At 58.3% G+C, this 22,692-nt stretch overlaps 2 protein-coding genes across 2 annotated transcripts; one reads left to right on the top strand and one right to left on the bottom strand.

The window, feature by feature from the left end:
• Positions 1-69: 69 nt before the first annotated feature.
• SETDB1 (SET domain bifurcated histone lysine methyltransferase 1) lies at positions 70-17,989 on the top strand (the record flags this gene model as incomplete). The annotated part of the gene is made up of 22 exons (XM_057419410.1): positions 70-96; positions 1,314-1,372; positions 2,163-2,335; positions 2,833-2,876; positions 3,007-3,106; positions 3,478-3,645; positions 3,842-4,043; positions 4,945-5,018; positions 5,341-5,531; positions 6,370-6,499; positions 6,861-6,999; positions 9,423-9,581; positions 10,521-11,114; positions 11,644-11,760; positions 12,319-12,488; positions 13,903-14,519; positions 15,006-15,034; positions 15,249-15,381; positions 15,791-15,989; positions 16,466-16,674; positions 17,306-17,394; positions 17,820-17,989. Coding segments are annotated over 22 exons (3,741 nt in total), but the record flags the coding sequence as incomplete, so codon positions are not given.
• A 1,165-nt stretch (positions 17,990-19,154) lies between these two features.
• CERS2 (ceramide synthase 2) lies at positions 19,155-22,652 on the bottom strand. The gene is made up of 10 exons (XM_057419422.1): positions 22,412-22,652; positions 21,969-22,086; positions 21,751-21,869; positions 21,094-21,151; positions 20,950-21,000; positions 20,635-20,727; positions 20,345-20,473; positions 19,819-19,925; positions 19,552-19,705; positions 19,155-19,304 (listed from the first exon to the last, which is right to left on the bottom strand). Exons 1-10 carry the CDS (start codon positions 22,582-22,584, stop codon positions 19,182-19,184), a joined length of 1,125 nt encoding a protein of 374 aa, XP_057275405.1. The 5' UTR covers positions 22,585-22,652; the 3' UTR covers positions 19,155-19,181.
• Between the last annotated feature and the right edge of the window lie 40 nt (positions 22,653-22,692).

Here is a 22,692-nt window from a genome sequence, read left to right as displayed (position 1 = left end):
GTTGCCGGATGTGACGTCACGCGAGTTCCGGTGTGTAGGGCGCCCCGCTTCGCCCCCCACTCCCCTCAGGGCGCATCCGAGCGGGACCGGGGCGCGGTGAGTGCGGGGGATGGGGGTGAAGGGAGGTGTGGGGCGGGGGATGGGGGTGGGGGTGAAGGGAGGTGTGGGGCGGGGGATAGGGGTGAAGGGAGGTGTGGGGCGGGGGATGGGGGTGAAGGGAGGTGTGGGGCGGGGGAAGGGGGGTGAAGGGGGTGAAAGGGAGGTGTGGGGCGGGGGAGGTGTGGGGCGGGGGATGGGGGTGAAGGGAGGTGTGGGGCGGGGGAGGGGGGCGAAGGGAGGTGTGGGGCGGGGGAATGGGGGCGAAGGGAGGTGTGGGGCGGGGGGATGGGGGCGAAGGGAGGTGTGGGGCAGGGGATGGGGGCGAAGGGAGGTGTGGGGCAGGGGATGGGGGTGAAGGGAGGTGTGGGGCAGGGGATGGGGGTGAAGGGAGGTGTGGGGCACGGGAATGGGGGCGAAGGGATGTGTGGGCATGGGAATGGGGGCGAAGAGCGGCCCATGGGGTGTGGAAGGGGGACTGAGAGGGAGCTGTGGGGCAGGGAAATGGGGGGCAAAAGGAGGCCTGGAGGGGGCAAGGGGAGACCGTGGGGGCAAAGGGGGCCAGGGGGATGCAGGGAGCTGTGGGGCAGGGGAATTGGGGCTGAAGAGGAGCCTGTGTGGGGAGAAGAGGGGCTTGTAGGGCCCAGGGGGAGCTGTGGGGCAGGAGAGTGGGGTGCTGTGGGGGCAAAGGGGGCCATGGGGATGTAGGGAGCTGTGGGGGCAAAGGGGGCCATGGGGATGTAGGGAGCTGTGGGGAAGGGGAATGGGGGGCAGAGAGGGGGCTGTGGGAGCAAAGGGGGCTATGGGGATGTAAGGAGCCTGTGGGGCAGGGGAATCAGGGGCAAAGAGGGGGCTGTGGGAGCAAAGGGGGCTATGGGGATGTACGGAGCTGTGGGGCAGGGGAATGGGGCCTGAAGAGGGGCTTGTAGAGGGCAGGGGGAGCTGTGGGGATGAGAGGAGCAGTGGGGCAGGAGATTGGGGGGCTAAGGGGGGCTGTGGGGGCAAAGAGGGGGCTGTGGGGCAGAGGGAATTGGGGTGAGGGCTTTGGGGGGGGGGGGGAAGGAGGATGAGGAGCAAGCGCCATAGAGTGGGAGAGGATGGGGGTGGGGAGGCTTTGGGGCCATGGGGAGGAGGGGGGAGGGGGGGGTGCAGGGGTGTGGGGGAGGGGGGTGCAGGGGCGTGGGGGGAGGTGTAAAGCGGTCGGGGGGGTTCCGCAGCTCCCCCTGCTCGCGGCGGCGGCGGCTTGTGTGGATCAGCTCTTTGAGGATGCTTCCAGGTGGGTGGGGTGGGGGGGGGGGGGGGGGGGGGATGGGGGTGAAGGGGGGGTGTGGGAATGGGGATGGGGGTGAAGGGGGATGTGGGGCACTGCGATGGGGGTGAAGGGAGGGGTGTGGGAATGGGGATGGGGGTGAAGAGGGGTGTGGGGCAGGGGGATGGGGGTGAGGGAGGTGTGGGGCACGGGAATGGGGACGAAGGGAGGTGTGGGAATGGGGATGGGAGTGAAGGGAGGTGTGGGGCGGGCAAAGGGAGGTGTGGGGCAGGGGGATGGGGGTGAAGGGAGGTGTGGGAATGGGGATGGGGGTGAAGGGAGGTGTGGGGCAGGCAAATGGGGGGCAAAGGGAGGTGTGGGGCAGGGGGATGGGGGTGAGGGAGGTGTGGGACTGGGGATGGGGGTGAAGGGGGGTGTGGGGCACAGGAATGGGGACAAAGGGAGGTGTGGGAATGGGGATGGGGGCAAAGGGAGGTGTGGGGCAGGGGGTTGGGGGTGAAGGGAGCTGTGGGGCATGGGAATGGGAGGGAAGGGGAGTGTGGGAATGGGGATGGGGGTGAAGGGAGGTGTGGGGCAGGGGAATGGGGGCAAAGGGACGTGTGGAGTGCGGGAATGGGGACAACAGGAGCTGTGGGACACGGGAATGGGGGCAAAGGGAGCTGTGGGGAATGCGGGTGAAGGGAGCTGTGGGGCATGGGAATGGGGGTGAAGGGAGCTGTGGGCTTGATTCCTCTTATTATGGGATGCGCTGACGTCGTCTCGTCCCCCATCCCTCCGTGCCCTTTCCTCCCCGCAGAGCCATTGACAAGTGTGAGAGCCTCGTGAAGGACCTGTATTCCAAACTGGGCCTCCAGTACCGGGAGAGCAGCTCCGAGGATGAGGAGCTGGCTGCCAAAGCCATGGAAGTGATCGAGATCCCGGATGAGGACGACGACGATGTCATGAGCCTTGATCCCGGCTGGAAGCACAGTTCAGTAGCCCCTTGCACTGCAGGGTACCAAGGGAAGGGATGTCCTGGAGGATGAGGGGGATCAGGATAAGGGTAACCTCATGCTGGCCCTAAGCCGCACAGGTCCCTAAATGAGAGAGGATCAGGTAGGAGACCCCATTGCAGGGGGTGTCACCTGCCCAGGGCTATTCCAGAGCTCCTGGAATCCAACACTGGGGCTCTTCCCTTTGCCCACCCTCCCGTTGGCCCCATCAGGTGCTCCCCCCTTTGCCCACCCTCCCGTTGGCCCCATCAGGTGCTCCCCCCTTTGCCCACCCTCCCGTTGGCCCCATCAGGTGCTCCCCTATGGGGAAGGAGGGAGTGCAACTGGAAGGGGTGGCTTAGGAAAGGGTGGCTTTTGGCAGGGGAAGAGAACCTTTTGGGTGGGTGATTTCCTGCGTTCCCTCTTCCTTCCCCGACTTAACCAGGGTGGATTTTCCCTCCCTGGGATGTTTTAAACCCCTTTTGTTCTCTTCAGACACAGGCACTGGGAGCTCCAGAATCACAAAGGATCAGACTCTGGTGAGTTGGAACACACCAGACTCGGGTCCTCGGAGTGGGGTTTTGCTGCAGCACTTGGGCCAGTGCTGTGTTTAGAGCAAAGGGGAAAGAAAAGGTTCTTCGTGTTTTATCCCTCTTTCCATCCCTCGAGCTGCAGGAAGCCATGGCTGCAATCAGGAAGTCTGCCCAGGATGTTCAGAAGTTCATGGATGCTGTGAGCAAGAAAACAAGTGCCCAGGATGCACAGAAAGGTCAGTGTGGGAGGGCCAGGCGAGGGCTGGCCCTTACCTGCACCTTTACCCCTCTTGATTCTCTTGCTGACAAAGAAAAGAGCTGCTCTTTCCCTGCAGGAAGGCCCCATTAGGAGCTGTTGAGTCCAGATTCCTCTTGGGCTTTAAGCTCTTTCCCAAAGCCAATCCAAGTGGTGCGAATTCCATAATGGGAAAAGCTTTTTAATGATGCTTAAACCCCGCTTGCTGATGGCTCCAGCCAGGAAAACTGAGGCACTTGGGGGTGTGTGAGGTGCAGGAGAGCCAGGATGCCATCCTGTCGATGTTCTGACCTAAGAGAGGGACTCTTTGGGCAGTTTCTAACGGATCCCTTATTGCTGTTCTTTGGGTAGATGCACAAAGCCTTCAGGAGAGTCCTGGCTCTGGCCAGCCCGCTGGCTCTGTAGCATCGGGGGGGGATCTCAGCCATGATGAAGATCTCAACGTTGGCATGAGGATCCTGGGCAAGAAGAGAACCAAAACGTGGCACAAGGGGACTCTGATCGCCATCCAGAGAGTGGGTACGTCCCCTGTGTGGGGCTGGGGCTGGGCTTGGGGCTTGCACCCCACTTTGGAGTTGGGAAAGCCACTCTTTTACCTCCCAGCTTCATTCCTGAAAGGCTTTGGAAGGAATTCCCTTGGCTGGGAATGGGCTACGGAATGGGAATTGGCTGGAGTCACTTGGCGCTTATCTTACCGTGGTGAAATGTCTTGCAGGTGCTGGCAAGAAGTACAAAGTGAAGTTTGATAACAAAGGGAAGAGTCTGCTCTCTGGCAATCACATTGCTTACGACTATCACCCTCTGCCTGAGAAGCACTACGTTGGCAGCAGGGTTGTGGCCAAATACAAAGATGGGAACCAGGTCTGGCTCTATGCTGGTATTGTGGCCGAGACCCCGAACGTGAAGAACAAGGACAGGTATTAATTCCCCTCCACTGTCATGTGTGTCTCCCTCCCTCCCTCTTATGTCTTCATTTGATTAGGGGGGAAATAAGGTCTGTTTGTTACTGTTGGAGCTAAATTCCTTCCTGCCCTTCAGGAGGATGTAGTTCTGAGTGTGGCTTCTTCAGCTTTTCTTATCTCAGAGCTCTGGGTGGAGCTTCTGTTGTATTATTCATTGCCCTGAGTCATGAATCAGATCTGGTAACTCATCCACCTTATCACACAAACACAAGTCTGCCTCGCTTAAGGCAGAAAACCCAGGGTTAGGAAACATGAGCCCTGGAAGCATTTAGTTGCCAAAGCACTTGAGGAGAAGCAAGAGCGGGTCTAAAGGAGGCTTTAGTTGTGTATGCATATGGGGCAGGGCTTCTTCGTGGTGTGGTTTAGACTCGTGGGCTTCCTGAGGTTGTCCTAAAGGATATCACTGCCCTGTTTCAGCTGTGGATCTGCCAGAAATGCCTCATTGTGTCAAATTCTATCTGATACATCTTTAATCACTGCAAATGGAGTGCATTTAGTACTCAGGTTGCAGATTTACTCCTCCTGGCTGCAGTGCTGCTCTCCTGTAACACAATCTTCACACAGCTCCGTATCCTGAGGTTACTGTTTGAGGCACCAGCACTGAGTGGGTGCCATGCCCAGCCTTTGGGGGGTCCTCTCCAAGCTCCTGGCCCCTGCAGCCACTGGGGACTCTCTTGTGCTTATCTCCTGTCTGCAGATGGAGCCCTGGGGGTGTCTCTAGCTCCTTCCTTGTCACCATCCTCATTCTCTGCTGCTGCTTTGTCCCAAAGGCTCCAGAAATACCTCTTCTTCCATTATACCTGTGCTATATTCAGCTGCATGTTTAATTCCACCTTCCAATGCTGCTCTTTTCCAGGTTCCTGATCTTCTTTGATGATGGCTATGCTTCATATGTCAAGGAGTGGGAGCTGTACCCAGTCTGCAGACCCTGTGAGTGAGCTCTGCCCCTTCTGTATCCTAACACTGGAGTTGTATGGGAAGTCTTTGGCTGTATGAAGGAGGTGGGGTTCAAAACACAGAGGGCATGTAGATGTTTGTGTCTGAAGCTGGAGGAGACTGATTTCTTCCTGGCAGAGTGGTTGTGCTGACCCCTTGCACTCTGGGTGCATTACCATGGCTGGATTCCTGCCACCAAAACCCCCAACGTGAATGTTCTTATGTAAAACTCCATCTGGGATCTTTATAAAGTTTCTCTTTGTGAGAGTTTTCCACCCCTGACCATCCCTTTCCCCCCCCATCCTTTTCTGAGCAGTGAAGAAGACTTGGGAAGACATTGAGGATGTTTCCTCTCGGGATTTCATCGAGGAGTACATCACAGCCTACCCCAACCGCCCCATGGTGCTGCTCAAGAGCGGGCAGCTCATCAAAACAGAGTGGGAAGGGACCTGGTGGAAATCCCGAGTGGAAGAAGTGGATAGCAGCCTGGTCAGGATCCTTTTCCTGGTAAGGCAATTCCCTTTCTCCCATGAGAAGGGAAAGATGAGCTTAGATTTGAGGCTGGTGGAGATGTTTGAATCCAGTTTCCTTGGTATCGTACAGGGGCCTGAAGCAAGCACATGCTTTGCTTAGTAGGTAGACCACCAAGTTCTGCCTTCCAAGTAGTTCTGTCTTCCTAGTAGTTCTACCAAGTGAAGGTCAGACTCTTTCCTTTGCACTCAGGAGTCTTTTAAAGCATTTTGAAATTGAAACTGTGAAGCAGTAGATGAATAAGAAACCAAACCCATCACCTGCAGGTGTGCAAACACCTCAGCGTGGCTTCTGTCCTGATCCAAGTGCTGGTTTGAGAAGCAGGATTGAAACTGAGCAGGGGTTGGGAGCTGCTGCTTGCTCACGTGCTACAAATCCCACAAGGGGAGGAGGTGCCCTCTCTGGGCCCACTTGGCTCTCTCCCTGTCCAGCCAGTGCAAGGCCACCAGGCTGGGGGGACTTTGTGCAACCTCCCTGCCCTAAAGGATGCTTGTGCAGAGAAATTGGCTTGTCTTCCAAGGGGATCTGCCTTCTCCAGCCACGTCCCAGTGATCAGTTGTTGGCTAAGGATAGAACAAGGTTTGGGGTCTTGGCATTGGGCATCTTCTAGGTTCAGTTTGTATTCAGGGTTCCCCCAGACATGCTGAATTACTGCCCTTGTCCTCCCTTGGCTGCATGGTCTTTCAGAAGCCTTCAGGGCAATGCTTTGCCTCCTTTCCATTGGATTGTGCTCCTGGCTGTCTCCCAGGCCTGGGTTATCCCTCTGGAAGCTCTTGCCATGGGTGCTGGGAATGTTGCCTTCTCCTTGCTGCAGGATGACAAGCGCTGCGAGTGGATTTACAGGGGCTCCACACGCCTCGAGCCCATGTTCAGCATGAAAGCCTCCACAGCCTCCACCCAGGAAAAGAAGCTAAGTGGACAAGCAAGAACTCGTCCCAATGTTGGTATGTGGCATCTTTTCCTTTCATTTGGGTCCTGGAATTTGGATGGGTGCCTTGGGTTGGACGGGTGGGAGCTGGTTCTGGTTGGGTGGAGTTGGGTTTAGTGGAACTCCTGGTGAAGCAGGATTTCCAGTGGGCTTTTTCTCCTGACATAAAGATGCCACAGAACCAAGCTGCACTTGTGTGAAGCGGCCAGCATCTGTCTGAGGTGACTGGCTGTGACTCCACACTCACCTGTGACCTGATGTTAACCACAAATGCCTCTCTTCTGGTTGCCTTTGGGGACTAAAGCAGTATCTTGTGGCTTTGGTTGATGGTGGAGGCTTCTCCTGTTGAGATTCCCCTTTCCCCCCCTCCCCACTAGGTGCTGTGAGGAGCAAAGGGCCCGTGGTACAATACACACAGGATCTAACAGGAGCTGGTACCCAGTACAAGCCTTTAGAGCAGATGCAGGCAGCCTCACAGGCTCCACGCTCTGCTTCTCCACAGCCTGCAGAGATGGAGTAAGTACTCGAGTCACTTCTCTGCTTCCATCACTACCTCCTTTCATCTCCAGTGCTCAGCTCCTTCAGGTACCCTCCTCTCTGCGTAGGGGAATCCTCAGGTGCATGTTTCCTCTGTGACTAACTTGTCTCCTGGTTGCACAAATTGCTTTTAGTCATGTTTCTGGGGGAAACTCTAGATAAAGGCAGCTGGATGAGTAACAGGGGGTGGGAGAGCTGAGAGCCGAGCACCAGCTTCTTCCTCAAGGCTAAAGCTTCACCCTTGATGTATTTCCAACTTAAGAGTGTTTGCTTCTTCTCCTCTCAAAGTCTGAATTGCTCCCTCGTGTCATGATCCAGGCCCTGGCCACCGGCTGCTTTGTTTTCCTCCACTTGGACTGAGCTGCTCACAGACCTCGATGGCTTACGAGGCACTGGGAACTCAGGATCAGTGCTTGGTCATGGGCCAAACCTGATCGAGCTGAGCCACAGCCAAGTCACACCCGTGCCTTCTGCTGCCAGGGACCCAAGCAGGACGTTCCTGGAGGTGCAGGCTAGTGCTGAAGGAGGCCTGGATGAAGGAGGAACTCAACTTGGTGATGAAGGGAACGTGTTGGAGACCACCAGGGTACCTGGGCACGTGCCCTGGGACTTTCCTGGGAAGGGAGATGCTGCCCCAGTTCATTTTTGCCACCACTGTGGATTCCCCATCCGAATTTACGGACGCCTCGCCCCCTGCCAGCATGTCTTCTGCTGTGACTGTGCCCTGCTGCTCGGGCAGATGGGAGAGAAGATGTGTCCCAGCTGTCAGGAAGCTGTGCAGGAAGTGAACCTTTACTCATGGGATGCTCTCTAGGTGTAGCAGCATCTAAGAAACCCCCCTGCCTGCAGCCTCCAGCCTCAGGAGGGAGTTCCTCTCCAAGTACCAGTGCGATAGGACCCATTCTGCCCCTTGAACTTGGAAATGCTCCTCCAAGCCATTCAAAACAGGGCTTGAAGCTGTAGCAGCCTTGTTCCTCCTCTCTTGCTATAGCAGAAGAGGTCTGCTCCAGCAGGAGGAACGCAGCCCTGGCTCCTCACAGCAGTCCTGGGAGCAGAGGGAGAGCTGGGCTGTGGCCCTAACCCCAGGACACCTCGAGCTGAGGAGGGTGTAGGAAGGATGTGCAACAACACGGAATGAAGATGATCCAGTTGAATCGGCCACCCTCGAGGCTGCTGAATCTCCTCTTCCATTTAACATTTCCATGGAAGCTTTGGGGTGTTTTTTCTCTCCCCACAAAGGCTTTGACTTGAGGCTCTTGTTTTCAGATCTAGTACGATACATGCATTACAGCTGGTTCCCTGCCCTGCAGTTAACCAGTGAACTGCTTAAAGACACCAGTGACTGGAGGCAGCAAGATCCATGTCCCAGCTGTCCCAGAGGAAATTGATGGGTTAAAACCACACTGGATTTAGCTTATTAAAACTGAGAGGATGTGCATTTCACTCTGGTGTTTGTTTTGCTCTGAGGAAGGGCTGGTTCTAGTCCCTCTCTAGGCTCACTTTCAAGTTCTAAGGTGCCAGGGAGCTGCCACTTGGGACTGTTTGAAGTCCATCGGTGGAACCTCTTTTCTCTTGCTCTTGACTTCTCAATGTGTGCTGACACTTGGCTTTGAAGGCAGATGTTTGCAGAAATGGCCAGCCCCTTCTGCTCTCGCTGTCCCCACCCTTGGCACCCTGATAACATAACTGCATTCTTCCACTTGTGGCAGTGGCTGGTTTGGGCTGGTTCTCTGTTTGATGGGTGTAAGTGGATTGGATCTACTGTTGTTTCTTAGGGTGGGAGTATTGTGTCCTTCAAGTGTCTCCCACCTCCCTGGTGTTGTGCATCCCTGTTTGGGAGCCCCTTTTCTCAGCAGTGTTATTCTATTCCCTCACACAATCTTATCTTGTTACTTGGTACAGACAAAAGAGTCCTCTGTGCTCCTGTTCCTCCCACTGCTCAGCACTGCCCAAGCTCTGTAAGCTCTTGTTTCTGCTGGTGCAGGGGTTTCTTCATGGACTGGTTTGGCCAGCTTCTTCAAACTGAAGGCCTTGGGCAGCCTGGTTGCACTCCTTTCACCCTCATGCCTTGCTTCCAAATACATAGCACTTTTCCATGCATGCTGGCATTTGCTTGGGGTTGTAGGACAAAGAGGTAGAAATGGGCTGATTTTTACACTCCTTAGGAAAAAACCTGCTTGTTTTCTCATGGATGGGGCACTGCTGCATGTGAATCTTGCATATCACTCATAGAATCCATCAGGTTGGAAAAGACTTTCAAGATCATCAAGTCCAACCATTCCCCACTGCTAACCCCTGTCACGAAGGGCCTCATCTACACAGTTTGGGAACGCTTCCAGGGCTGGTGACTCCACCATTCCCTGGGCAGCCTGTTCCAGTCCCTGACCCCTTCCCTCCTGCAGGTACTCTGACAGTCAGCTGGCCCAGGCGAGGAAGCAAGTGGCCAAGAAGAGCACTTCCTTCCGTCCCAGCTCTGTGGGTTCTGGGCAGTCTTCCCCTTCTCCCCCTATCCTCAGTGATGCACCTCTGGGGGGCAGGACCAATGCAGCCCAGCAGCATCGGTGAGTGCAGCTTGTTCCCTGCATCCTTGGCAGAGCTGGGGATGCTGGGGTAGCTCGGGGGCTTGTTGGGTTTGTTTCCCTACGGACTGAGCTCTTCATTTGCAGCTTATCTCGTCCTGAGCCATTTGTCTTCTGCTTTGTGTTGCCTCCCAGAAAACTGTTTGTTATATTTGAGCCTGGGGGGGTCTCTTATCAGTTCTGAGCAGCATTTACTCCAGTGGGATTCTGGCCAAAGCCTCTGCCCCTGCTTATTGTTAGAGGACTCCTGTTGCTACAAGCTTTGTAGGCGCCGAGGAAAGCTGCTGTTAATGTCAGTCTGCAGGTGGCTTTTCCACAGTGGTGGCTTTGTGGCAATCGGAAGCACAGAAGCCGTTGCTCCACGGTCAGAGACCACAACCAGCTTGGGTTTGGTTTTGCTTCCCTACTGTGATTTTTTGGGGGTGGTGGTTGTGTTCTCTGCTGCTGGTAACACTCCTGCCCAGCCTCACTCCCTGGGAGTGCTGGTGTTTGTGTCTTAATTCATCTGTGCAGCAAAACCAATGAGTGTCCTTGTGTGTAACCACAAAAAAAGCATCTATCAAAGCAGCTGCTTTGATAGGAATGAAGTGCCTAAAATCCCTTTGCTCTTGGAAGCTCTTGAGGTGCTGGCACAGGTTGCCAAGACAAGTGGTAAATGCTCCATCCCTGGCAGTGTTCTAGGCCAGGTTGGACAGCGCCTTGGGCGACAGGGTCTAGTGGAAGGTGGCCTTGCTCACGGCAAGGGCTTGGAACTGGAAGATCTTAAGGTCCTTTCTAACCCAAACCATTCTATGATCTGAGGGTCCTTTCCAGCCCATCCCATTCTCTGATCTTAAGGTCCCTTCCAACCCAACCCGTTCTCTTGCTTCCTTACGTGCTTTCTGACGCCTCCCTTTCCCGCTGCCTGCCTCCCCCCCCCAGCAGCCAAGCAGGCAGCAGCACCCACCAGGCCTTCCACGGCATGATGGACCGCGTGCCCAACGAGCCCTCGTACCGAGCCCCGCTGGAGAAGCTCTTCTACCTGCCCCACGTGTGCAGCTACACGTGCCTGTCGCGCGTGCGGCCGCTGCGCAGCGACCAGTACCGCAGCCGGAACCCGCTGCTCATCCCGCTGCTCTACGACTTCCGACGCATGACGGCGCGGCGCCGCCTCAACCGCAAGGTGGGCTTCCACGTGCTCTACAAGACCCCGTGCGGGCTCTGCCTGCGGAGCATGCAGGAGATCGAGCGGTACCTCTTCGAGACGGACTGCGACTTCCTCTTCCTGGAGATGTTCTGCTTGGATCCCTACGTGCTGGTGGACCGCAAGTTCCAGCCTTACAAACCCTACTACTACATCGCGGACATTACCAAGGGCAGGGAGGACGTGCCGCTGTCCTGCGTCAATGAGATCGATAACACCCCGCCGCCTCAGGTGGCCTACAGCAAGGAGCGCATCCCGGGCAAAGGGGTTTACATCAACACCAGCTGGGAGTTCCTCGTGGGCTGTGACTGCAAAGACGGCTGCAGAGACAAGTAGGGATGCTGGGGAGGGACTCTTCATTGGGGACTGTAGTGACAGGACAAGGGGTAACGGGTTCAAACTGAAACGGGGAGTTTAGGTTGGATCTGAGGAGGAAATTCTTTCCTGTGAGGGTGCTGAGGCACTGGAATGGGTTGCCCAGGGAGGTTGTGAATGCTCCATCCCTGGCAGTCTCCAAGACCAGGTTGGACGAGGCCTTGGGTGAGATGGTGTCGTGTGAGGTGTCCCTGCCCACGGCAGGGGGGTTGGAACTGGATGATCTTAAGGTCCTTTCCAACCCTAACTGTTCTATGATTCTAGGTGACCCCATGGGTGCCACTGGGGCTGGAGGGTGGGGATGACAGCACAAGGTGGACCTGCTCTGCACTTTGTGGAGCTCTGCTTGCTTGTAGATTTGACCCCATATGAAGCCCATCTCTGCATGTACCCGTTCAGAAAGATGGGATTTCTTCGCCTTTCTGTAAAACCAGTGTCTAAAACGTAACTTCTGAAGGATGGGTGGGTTTTACTGTGTCTCTCTAGATCAAAATGTGCCTGTCACCAGCTGACTGTCCAAGCGACTGGCTGCACCCCAGGAGGACAGATCAACCCCAACTCTGGATACCAGCACAAAAGGCTGGAAGAATGTCTCCCAACAGGGTAAGCAGAACCACATCTTCTTCCCTCACAGACACCAGCCCCAGAAACTTGGTCTCTTGATGCTCCCAAAGAGGGGTATTGTTCAGCTGGGAGAAGAGAAGGCTCTGGGGACACCTTAGAGCAGCTCTCTAAGGAGGGTACAAGAAACCTGGAGAGGGGCTTTGAACAAGGGATGGAGGGATGGGACAAGGGGAATGGCTTTAACCTGCCAGAGGAGAGACTGAGATGAGTCATTAGGAAGAAGTTTTTGGATGGGGCTTGAAGCAATCTGGTCTAGTGGAAGGTGTCCCTGCCCTGGATGAGCTTTAAGGTCCCTTCCAAACCATTCTGTGACTCTGTTTCTTGAGGGAGGTAGTGCAAACCTGCCTCTGTCCTTGATCCCTGTTAACATGTGGCCTAGGATCTCTGCTCATGGCCACAGCACCTCGCAACAACGCTTTCCCTGCTCTGCTGAGCTCTCAGTCGCTGCTGCAGGTCCCTTTGTGTCATTTCTGGTGCCACACGAGCTCTTGGGAGGTTCTTTACCAGGGAAGATGTCTCTGTTCTCCTCTCTTTCAGAGTTTATGAGTGCAACAAGAGGTGCAAGTGCAACGTTAACATGTGCACCAACCGCTTGGTCCAACACGGCCTCCAAGTCCGGCTGCAGTTATTCAAGACCCAGAACAAAGGTTGGGGCATTCGCTGCCTCGATGATATTGCTAAAGGCTCCTTTGTCTGCATCTATGCAGGTAGGACCTCACCCCATGGGCTGAGCAGGTAGAAGCCTCTTAGCTTTGAAATGGGTGCTGTGAATGAAAAGCCTTTGTTGAGCCAGCCCTGCCTGGCAGTCACATGTATCCAGATAGGAATCTGCTCGGTTTCAGTTAAGGAGTGGGGGGAATAAGTGTTTGAAAAGATCTGGTTGTGTCAGGCCTGAGATCTGGGCTTTGTTTATCACGAAATAGGACGTGGAGCTGCTGGAGTGAGTCCAGAGGAGGCCACGGAGCTGCTGCGAGGGCTGGAGCAGCTCTGCTTTGGAGCCAGGCTGAGAGAGCTGGGCTGGGGCAGCCTGGAGAAGAGAAGGCTCCTGAAGGGGAGACCTGAGAGCAGCTCCAGTGCCTAAAGGGGCTGCAGGAAAGCTGGAGAGGGGCTTGGGACAAGGGATGGAGGGACAGGCCAAGGGGAATGGCTTTAACCTGCCTGAGGGGAGACTGAGATGAGCTCTTGGGCAGAAGCTCTTCGCTGTGAGGGTGCTGAGGCGCTGGCACAGGGTGCCCAGAGAAGCTGTGGCTGCCCCATCCCTGGCAGTGCTCAAGGCCAGGTTGGACACAGGGGTTTGGAGCATCCTGCTCCAGTGGAAGGGGTCCCTGCCCATGGCAGGGATTGGAGCTGGAGGAGCTTTAAGGTCCCTTCCAGCCAAAGCAGGCCGTGATTGTGTGACCCCCGCGCTGCTTGTGCCCGCTGTGAATCAACACAAACCTGTTTCCTGTTTACACCCCACTGGTTGCTGGGGCCCTCAGCAGAAACCAACCAAATGCAGAAGTTGCTCAGGACGGTTGCATCAGCCCTGCAAGGAAAGCAGGAGCACCGCTGGGTTCTGGTGCTCTGCTCACCCTCAGCATCACCTCTGTGCTGGGCCATCACCTCCAGCCCTTCAGAGGCCAAGGCCGTGCCTCTGTTTGAGAGATGTCCATGTTGGAAACCTGGATGTTAGCAAGGACCCTGTAGTGAGAAACCTGGATGTAGCCACAGGATGGGTTCAAACTGAAAGAGGGGAAGTTCAGCTTAGGTAGAAGGAAGTTCTTTATCGTGAGGGTGCTGAGGCACTGGCACAGGTTGCTCAAAGCGGTGAATGCTCCATCCCTGGCAGTGTTCAAGGCCAGGCTGGGCAGAGCCTTGGCTAACATGGTTTGGTGTGCGGCATCCCTGCCCATGGCAGGGGCTTGGAACTGGCTGGTCTTAAGCTCCTTTCCAACCTCACCCATTCTATGATTCTATGACCACCCAAGTGCTTCAGATTACCTCGAGTATCGGGGTCAGGCATTGTCCTTTCCCAGTCCAGCTTTGGCCTGAGGCGGTGTCAAGCCCTGTTCGCTCGCTGCTGCGCGCTGGGTTAGGAGCCTCATCCCTGGAAAACTCCCCCTTCTTTTCCCCTTCCCTCAGGGAAGATCCTCACGGATGACTTTGCTGACAAAGAGGGGCTGGAGATGGGGGACGAGTACTTTGCCAACCTGGACCACATCGAGAGCGTGGAGAACTTCAAGGAGGGCTACGAGAGCGACGCCAAGTGCTCCTCGGACAGCAGCGGCGTGGACCTGAAGGACGACGAGGACGAGAACACGGGCACGGAGGAGCAGGAGGAGTCCAACGAGGACAGCTCCGATGACAACTTCTGCAAGGACGAGGACTTCAGCACCAGCTCGGTGTGGCGCAGCTACGCCACGCGCCGCCAGACCCGCGGCCAGAAGGAGAACGGGCTCTCGGAGACGGCCTCCAAGGACTCCGGGCCTGCCCGGCAGCTTCAGCCCGACGAGGCCCCTGTGGCTGCCTCCTGCAAGCTCCCGGTGTCGGAGGAGACCTCCAAGAACAAGGTGGTGTCGTGGCTGAGCTCCAACAGCATGGCCGGCGGCTTCCAGGACAATGACAGCGCCTCCTCCTTCAAGATGAGTGAAGGAGGGGAAGCCAAGGCCTGCAAAGGGGAGATCCCAGGGGAAAGGGAGAAAACCTGCGCTGCTGCCCCGGGAGATGTGGATCAGGAGCTGAAGGCATCAAAGAAAGAAGTAAGGGAGATGAGGAAACGGAGGCGCCGCGATGGGCCTCAGCTGTGCTCTTGCTCAATGGCTTCTCCACGCGGACAACGTGCCTGCGGTGCTCTTTGGTGTCCCCATGCTCTGCTTACTTGGCCTTTGCTTGCTGGGGTAGGGTGGCAGGTGCCTGGTCCCTTCCTGAGGGCTGTTTGGGCACAGGAGGCTACAAAGAAGCTGCTCAGCGTGCGCTGAATGTCCCCCAGGCCCTCGGTGCTCCGTGGCTGTGCAGCCCTGCAAGAGGGTGCCAGGGATGGTGGGGACATGGGGGTGCTCTCTGTCCCCTCCCTGCTCTGTTGAGGACCCACCGTATGGGACACAGAGGACGGGAGACCCACGGTCAGGACTTGGCCTGGGTGCCCCACTGAGCGGGGCTGGTGTTTGGGAAGTGGTTGCACAGAAGGGCTGAAGGGTGCTCCAAAAGGGAGAGGTTTTAATTGCGTGTCCTTCTCCCCCCTGCAGGAACCTGAGGACGTAGCCAAAATTCCCGGGTAAGGTTCCTTAACGTGGATTTTCCTGCTTTTCCTTGCCAGCTAAGGAATTGCTGCAGCTTTAGGGCTGCCCTTAACTGGGTTTAACACCAGTGCTGGAGGAAACAGAGCTGGGGCTGGGCCCAGGGGGACCGCTATGGGCTTGTGCAGCTCTCGGTTCCCCCTGCTGCTGTGGCTCTGCCTGGAGATCCAAGGGCACCTGCTCTTCCCACAGGCTGGGTGACTTGGGCAGGATGTATGGATACAACCCCAGCCCTCCCAAGCTCGAGGGGATCCGGAGGCCGACGAGCAGGACGGCGCTGCTGCAGAGCAAGCGGCTTTCCGGCACCCCCCAGCCCAGCACGGATGTAAGCAGAGATCCTAGGGATGGGATGGGCTGGGAATGCCAGACCAGGGTGGGAAGGGGTGGGCCTGGCTCTGCCCCAGCCCCAGCCTGGTTCAGTCAAGGCCTTGAACCTTCCCTGGGGTCTGTTCCTCTGCGCTTCCATTCCCAGCTGGGCACCAGCGCAGGGCTGTGGTTTGGGGCTGTGATTTCCTGGGGGGAAGCTGATTTCCTTCTGCCACTGGGGCCCTTCTGTGGGTCTGGGAGCCCCAGAAACAGAGGCCACGTGGGGTCTGGTCCCTGTGTTGTGAGGGGATGTAGCACCTTGGTTACCACACCAGGGATGCGGTGCTCGGCAGGGCAGCCACGGGCCGGGGTTTGCTTTGTGGTGTCGGTCCCTTCCTCCCCAATGCCAACGCTCTCCTTGCCCCAAGGTGCCCTCGGGAGCCAGGGGTCCCTTTGGCCAGGACGTGCTGACCGTGTCGAGCAGCACTGAGAGTGAGGGGGAGAACGGCCCCGCCGCAGCAGGGCAGGGCCAGGCCACCACCAACGACAGCGACGACATCCAGACCATTTCCTCAGGCTCCGATGAGGAGGAGGGGGATGAGAAGAAGAACCCGTCCTCGGGGTCAGGTGAGGAGCACAAAGAACAGGTACAGTGGAGCCATCTGGGGCAGAAGCCACCAAACCGGGCTCCTGGGGCTGTAGCTGTGAGCGTGGTGCGTCCTGCCCCGTGTGCCGATGAGCTCTGTCTCACCAGCCAAGGGCTGAGGCTTCCCCAGGGCTTGTTTGGGCCATAACTGCAAAGCCCAGTCCCCAGGTGCTTGGCATTGTGGAGAGCTGCCTAAAACCAACTGTGAGGTTCATTGGGTCAAGTGGAGAGCTGGGAGGTGCCCTGGAGCCAGCCCAGGGAATGGTTTGGGTCGGAAGGGATGCTGAAGCTCATCCAGTTCAACCCGGGCCACCTTCCACTGGAGCAGGATGCTCCAAGCCCCTGTGTCCAACGTGGCCTTGAGCACTGCCAGGGATGGGGCATCTGAGTCAGTGTCTGTGGGGCTCCTCTTGTGGAAGGTGCAGGGACCACGGTGGAGTCTCCTCCCCTGTGGCAGGTCCCGTGAAGAGGCAGGTGGCTGTGAAGTCCACCCGGGGCTTTGCCCTCAAGTCAACCCACGGCATCGCCATCAAATCCACCACCATGGCCGCCGACAAGGGCGAGAGCGCGCCGGTGCGCCGGACCACGCGGCAGTTCTACGACGGCGAGGAGTCCTGCTACATCATCGACGCCAAGCTGGAGGGGAACCTGGGCCGCTACCTCAACGTGAGTCACCTCGAGGGGCAACGGGCACCTTGGGGGGGGCCTGGGGCAGCTCCCATAGGAGCCAGGCTGGGAACGTTGGGGCTGCTCAGCCTGGAGAAGAGAAGCTGCGTGGAGAGCTCAGAGCAGCTTCCAGTGTCTGAAGGGGGCTGCAAGGATGCTGGAGAGGGGCCTTCATCAGGGACTGGAGCGACAGGACAAGGGGTGATGGGTTCAGACTGGAACAGGGGGATTTAGGTTGGAGATAGGGAAGTTTTGCATAAAGGGACACTGGAATGGGTTGAATGGAGAAGCTGTGGCTGCCCCATCCCTGGCAGTGTTCAAGGCCAGGTTGGAGCATCCTCCTCCAGTGGAAGGGGTCCCTGCCCGTGGCTTTCAATGAGCTTTAAGGTCCCTTCCACCCAGCCCATTAAAAACTGGGAAAAGAGCCGGATGAGGAGGATGGATCCCCACCCCTGTGGCTGGAACCAGGCCCCGTGATGGCCGAGTCAGACCTTCCTCAGCAGCATCACCTTTGCCTATGCAAAGCATCACCTTTGCTGTGGGCAGGGAGGGAGTGGAGCCCCTTCCATGGGGAACGCTGCTGCTTGTCCCAGCTCCAGCCCTGCGCTCACGGTGCCTCTGCTCCCTCCAGCATAGCTGCAGCCCCAACCTCTTCGTGCAGAACGTGTTTGTGGACACCCACGACCTCCGCTTCCCCTGGGTCGCCTTCTTCGCCAGCAAGTGAGTGGGGGGCACAGGGATGGGGGTCCCCTTGTCCTCTTGTCCCCTGCTGTGTCCCCCCCAAGCCTGAGTGGGGAGAACCTTGGTGAGGACCCCCCCAACCTTCTGTGCAGGTCCTGGGCTGGTTTGCACTGGGTTTAGACCTTTCCAAAGGGGGGAGTTAAGCCCCAGTCCCCCGCCACGTGGCTCCTGCGCCCCGGGAGCACGGAGTCACCTTTGGGAAGCCCCACGGGAGTGATTCATCAGGGACCTTTGTCCCCGTGCTCCCCATGGAGCCAAAGGCAGCGGCGCTGCCTGCTTCACCCTTGGCCTGGGGGGGGGGGGGAGGAGCTGGATTGGTCCAGCGAGGTCAGATGTGAGCGCTGGGAGCGGGAGCTCCGGCTGCTCCTCCCCTCTGGAATGGCCTCTTCCCCTTCTCTCCCCAGGAGGATCCGTGCTGGCACGGAGCTGACCTGGGATTACAACTACGAAGTGGGCAGCGTGGAGGGCAAAGAGCTGCTGTGCTGCTGCGGGGCCATCGAGTGCCGCGGGCGGCTGCTCTGAGCCCCCCGTGCTCCTTCCCTTCCCTTCCCGGTGGCCTCGTCATTCCCAAGCTGAGGAACTCAGGTTGCAGGGAGCAGACGGACACAAACTGATCCGGACCCCGGGCAGGGGATGTGGGGTGGGGAGGGATGCCCAAACCTGAGCCTCTAGGAGGTGCTTCTGCCACTGGTTTTCCAATGGGAAACACTCCAGGGAACTGCTTCAGGGTGGGACCGAGCTGTGTCCATCCCTGTGGGGTTGGGGGCAGGATGATGGGATGCGCCCAGCTCCAATGGACCACTCTGGGTCAATGGGGTGAACCTCAAGCACTGCAGGTGCATGGGCTGCAGCGGGGGCCTGGTGCAGGAACCTTTCCATTGCTCTGGAGCAATGAACCACAGGTTTGTTACCGAAGCGACGCCCTGGACTTGAGACCAACCAAAACCCCCAAATCTGCCCCATTTTGGCCTCACCCCACTGCAGCTCCACTGACACCACCCCCGTGTGTGAGCCGGAGCCACTGCAGCAGCCACAGATGATTCCAGAGCTCTGGAATTCTCTTTTTTTTTTTTTCCTGGAAGTTTATTAGTTGTGAACTTTTCGTATCTTTTAAGCTTTTTATTTCTTTCTTTTTTTAAAAAACAAGAACAACAAAACACGTTTTTTGGTCTGTGGTTGGGAATGGTCCTTTCCTTCCTCCCTCCGCGCTGGGACATCCCCACAGCCCGGGATGGAGGCAGGAGACCCCGGAGCCAAGCCCCCGGCTCCTTCTGGCATCCAAATAAATAGAAAACAGCAAAAAACAAGAACACAAAAAGGAAGGGATTGGGCTGTGAATTTGTCCGGGTGGGGGGGGACACGATACCCAAATCCCATTGGCAATAGGAAGGGATCCAACTCCTCCGGGGGCTCCCTTCCCAAGTGTCCCCATGGCCACTGGATCCGCCCCCCCCCCCCCTCCGCCCCGGAATTGCTCCACTCCTCCCTCCCACCCTGCCCCGGGCTTGGGGAAGGGGCTTCTCCCCGTGTTAGAGGCAGCTGCAGGCCGTGCTTCCCGCTGGGATGGGTGGGAAAGGGGGAATAACGGGGCTGGAACCCCGGCACCGCGGTGGCTTAAGGCAGCAGGTGAAAGGCAGGAAGGGCACCACCGCTGTGAGGTGGGGAAGCGGCAACGGCTGCACCCGGAGGGGAGCGAGGTGGTGGTGGTGGTGGTGGTGGTGGTGGCGGCGGCGGGGGGGACACCCCAGGGCGGTGGCTCCGGTGCCTCAGTCGGTTTTGCGGTGGTTGTTGTTGAGCACCGGGTGCCCGTTGGAGAGGGGCCCGTTCTTCTCCTCCTCCTCCTCCGAGTTGTCCGTCTCCTCGCGGTCGCTCCTCTCGTCCTCCACCACCTGTGGGGTGACCAAAGGGGGGGTGTTCAGGCAGCTTCCCCCATTGCAACCACCACGGTTTGACCCCTTCCATGGGCACCACCCAGACCCACATGGGGGCAGAGACACCCCACACACCCAGAGACCCCCTCCATGGCACCAGAGCCTCCAGTCCCCGTTGAGGGTTCTCTGGGATTCAGGAGCCAAATGCAACCCAGCTCCATGATTTGGGGCTCTCCATCACCCCCCCCCCCCGTCCCCCTCTTGCCTTTCCAGTTATGAACTTCTGGGCCATGCGGATGATGAGGTAGGCCCAGAAGATGTGCAGCGACTGCAGCACGGCCATCATGAAGTTAAAGAAGTAGTAGCCGAAGAAGGCCGGGTAGAGCTCCAGCGGGTAAACCACGGTGCAGTGCATGATCCTGCCGGGAGAAGCGGCCCCGTTACAGGCAGGGACCAGGATCCTGCCCCCCCTTGCATCTCCCTGCCCCATGCCTCAGTGTCGTCTCCCCCCCCCCAGGCCCCCAGCACTCACCAGAAGGGCAGAATGACCAAGCGGGTGATGATGAAGACGGCGGCGAAGACGATGAAGATGTTGTTGCAGGTGTTCCTCCAGCCGGCGTAGTTGAACATCTTGGCAGACTGGGGAGGGGGACAGGGACAGAGGGGGTGAGCGATGGGGACAGAGCTGAAGATGCAGGGGAGAGCTTAGAGCAGCTCCAGTGCCTGAAGGGGCTGCAGGAAACCTGGAGAGGGGCTTGGGACAAGGGATGCAGGGACAGGCCAAGGGGAATGGCTTTAACCTGCCCGAGGGGAGACTGAGATGAGCTCTTAGGCAGAAGCTCTTCCCTGTGAGGGTGCTGAGGCGCTGGCACAGGGTGCCCAGAGAAGCTGTGGCTGCCCCATCCCTGGCAGTGCTCAAGGCCAGGTTGGACACAGGGGCTTGGAGCATCCTGCTCCAGTGGAAGGGGTCCCTGCCATGGCTTTGGATGAGCTTTAAGCTCCCTTCAACCCAACCCACGCCATGGCTCCATGAGGAGGCGGCGGGGGAGGGGCTGTACCTCCAGCAGATAGTCCGAGGAGTCGTGCAGGGCCATGATGAGCGTCCCCGCACGGACGTAGTTGGCAAACCAGGAGAAGCTGATGAGGATGATGGTGGCCACGTGGTGGATGATTTGTTCCTTGAAGTCCTGCACCCAGGAAAGGGGGAGCTGGAGGCTGGAGCAGGCTCCAAACACCACAACCTGCTCGTACCCGAGACCCCCACCATGGCCCCAGTTCCCCCCCAGCCCCAGAGGGTGAAGAACCCCCTGCCAAGGTGCCCCCAGCGAGCCCCATTGCCCCAGCCCACCTTGCGTTTGACATCGGAGGCGATGCTGAAGAGCAGGGACCAGTAGAAGGAGAGCTCGATCATGTAGTACCAGTACTGGGAGGGCAGCATGCTCTGAAAGCCAAGAGACAGCTCGAGGGCTTGAACCCCTCCTGTGGGCACCTGCCAGACCCACAGCACCCAAAGCCCTTCCCTGTGCATCACCCAGACCCACCCGGGTGCCAGGGACAACCCCACACACCCAGAGAGCCCCTCCACAGCACCGGGGCCTCTGGACCCTGCTGCCCAGGGGCAGGAAGGGATGCGGAGGGTGGCCGGGACGGGGTTGGAGCTCACCTGGATGGGGTATCCCTTCCACACCTCCCGGAGGTCATAGAACCAGGGTTTCTGTGGGATGTGGAGGGGAAGAGGGAGACAGAGAGCGGTTAGAGGGGAGCGGGGGGGCCGATGGGGCAGGGGAAGGGGGGGAGCAGTACTTACATCCACTATAACAGCCATGCCAGCAATGAAAGCAATAAGGTAAAAGGTGAATCTCCAACTGGAAAAAGGAAGCAGACGGTCCTCAGGCGGGCACCGGGAGAGGGAGGGAGAAGGACGGACCCACCGGCCCCATGTCCCCCCGGCCCCTAGGTCCTCCCAGCCACGTGGGTGCCCCGCAGGGTGATGGAGATGGTGATGGGAATGGAGATGGGGATGGGGATGGGGATGGAGATGGGGACTTTGATGGGGACGGTGATGGGGACGGTGATGGGGACAATGACAGGGACAGTGATGGGGACGGTGATGGAGACGGTGATGGAGACGGTGATGGGGACGGTGATGGGGACGGTGATGGGGACGGTGATGGGGACGGTGATGGGGACGGTGATGGGGACGGTGATGGGGACGGTGATGGGGACGGTGATGGAGATGGTGATGGAGATGGTGATGGGGACCGTGATGGGGACGGTGATGGGGACGGTGATGGGGACGGTGATGGGGACGGTGATGGGGACGGTGATGGGGACGGTGATGGGGACGGTGATGGGGACAGTGATGGGGACAGTGATGGTGATGGAGATGGTGATGGGGACCGTGATGGGGACAGCGATGGGGACGGTGATGGGGACCGTGATGGGGACAGGCCCTGGGTCTCACCTGGCCTCCCTGAACTTCTTGAGCAGGCTGGGCCGGTCCTGGTTGCGGCGGCGGCGGAACCAGCGCTCCACTTGCCGCACGGTGCAACCGCTCTTCTTGGAGAGCATCTCCACATCAGCCTGGGGACAGCGGGGCCGTCACCACCGTCACACAGGGACCCGGCTCTGCTGCTTGTATCCCCCTCCCCAGCCACACCAAGCCCCCCCCCCATACCTCACCTGCTTGGGGTGCTTGGAGGTGGCAGCATAGAACTTCTCCAGCACAGGGTTGGGGGTGGCTTTTAACCTGATCTTCTCCTTGACGTTCAGGAGCCCGGCCAGGGGGGTGGCCACGTACCTGGGGAGGGAGCAGGGGACCGAAGATGTCGTTTCCGTGCCACCTGGTTGATGCGGCCCCATCAAAGCCCCCTCAGTGCCTGTTTCCCCATCCCACCGTGGGGTTTCAGCACCCAAAGGCCCTGTGGCCACGGAGCAGCGGGGCCGTGGTGGCCTCCCCAACAAAGCCCCCTCTGTTCCCGACCGTTGTTTGCCCCAGGCAGCGCTCCTGGAGGATGCACAAAGCCGGATTGTGCAGAGCCCTCGGGGACGGGGGACACGGGGCAGGACCCCAGGGTGCCCCCATCGCACGGAGGGGATCCCTGGCACAGGGGGAAGGGACTCACGTCTCGAAGAGGTGCCGGACAACGAGGAAGACGAAGGCCAAGGGGATGGTGATGTAGAGGTCGGAGGCTTTGGCGTAGACTCTCCCATCCCGGTCCTCCAGGTCGGCCCAGGTGAGGTTCGCCGGGAGCCAGAGCCGCTCCCACCAGAAGCAGTTGTACAAGGCCTGGAACATGCTGGGGAGGAGGAAGGGAAAGAGCAGGGGAGAGGTGAGGGGGGCCCTGGCACCCAATTCCCCCCCCAACTCCCTTCCTTCTGCTCCCGGCTCCGGCGCCGCAGGACT

Source organism: Pezoporus wallicus, unplaced genomic scaffold (assembly GCF_028554395.1).
Source record: "Pezoporus wallicus isolate ANWC-B61680 ecotype Strahan unplaced genomic scaffold, APGP_CSIRO_Pwel_v1 contig_8321, whole genome shotgun sequence".
Lineage (NCBI taxonomy): Eukaryota > Metazoa > Chordata > Aves > Psittaciformes > Psittacidae > Pezoporus > Pezoporus wallicus.
The sequence above is the reverse complement of the archived record's forward strand: the minus strand, read 5'-3'. Positions and strand labels throughout refer to the sequence as shown.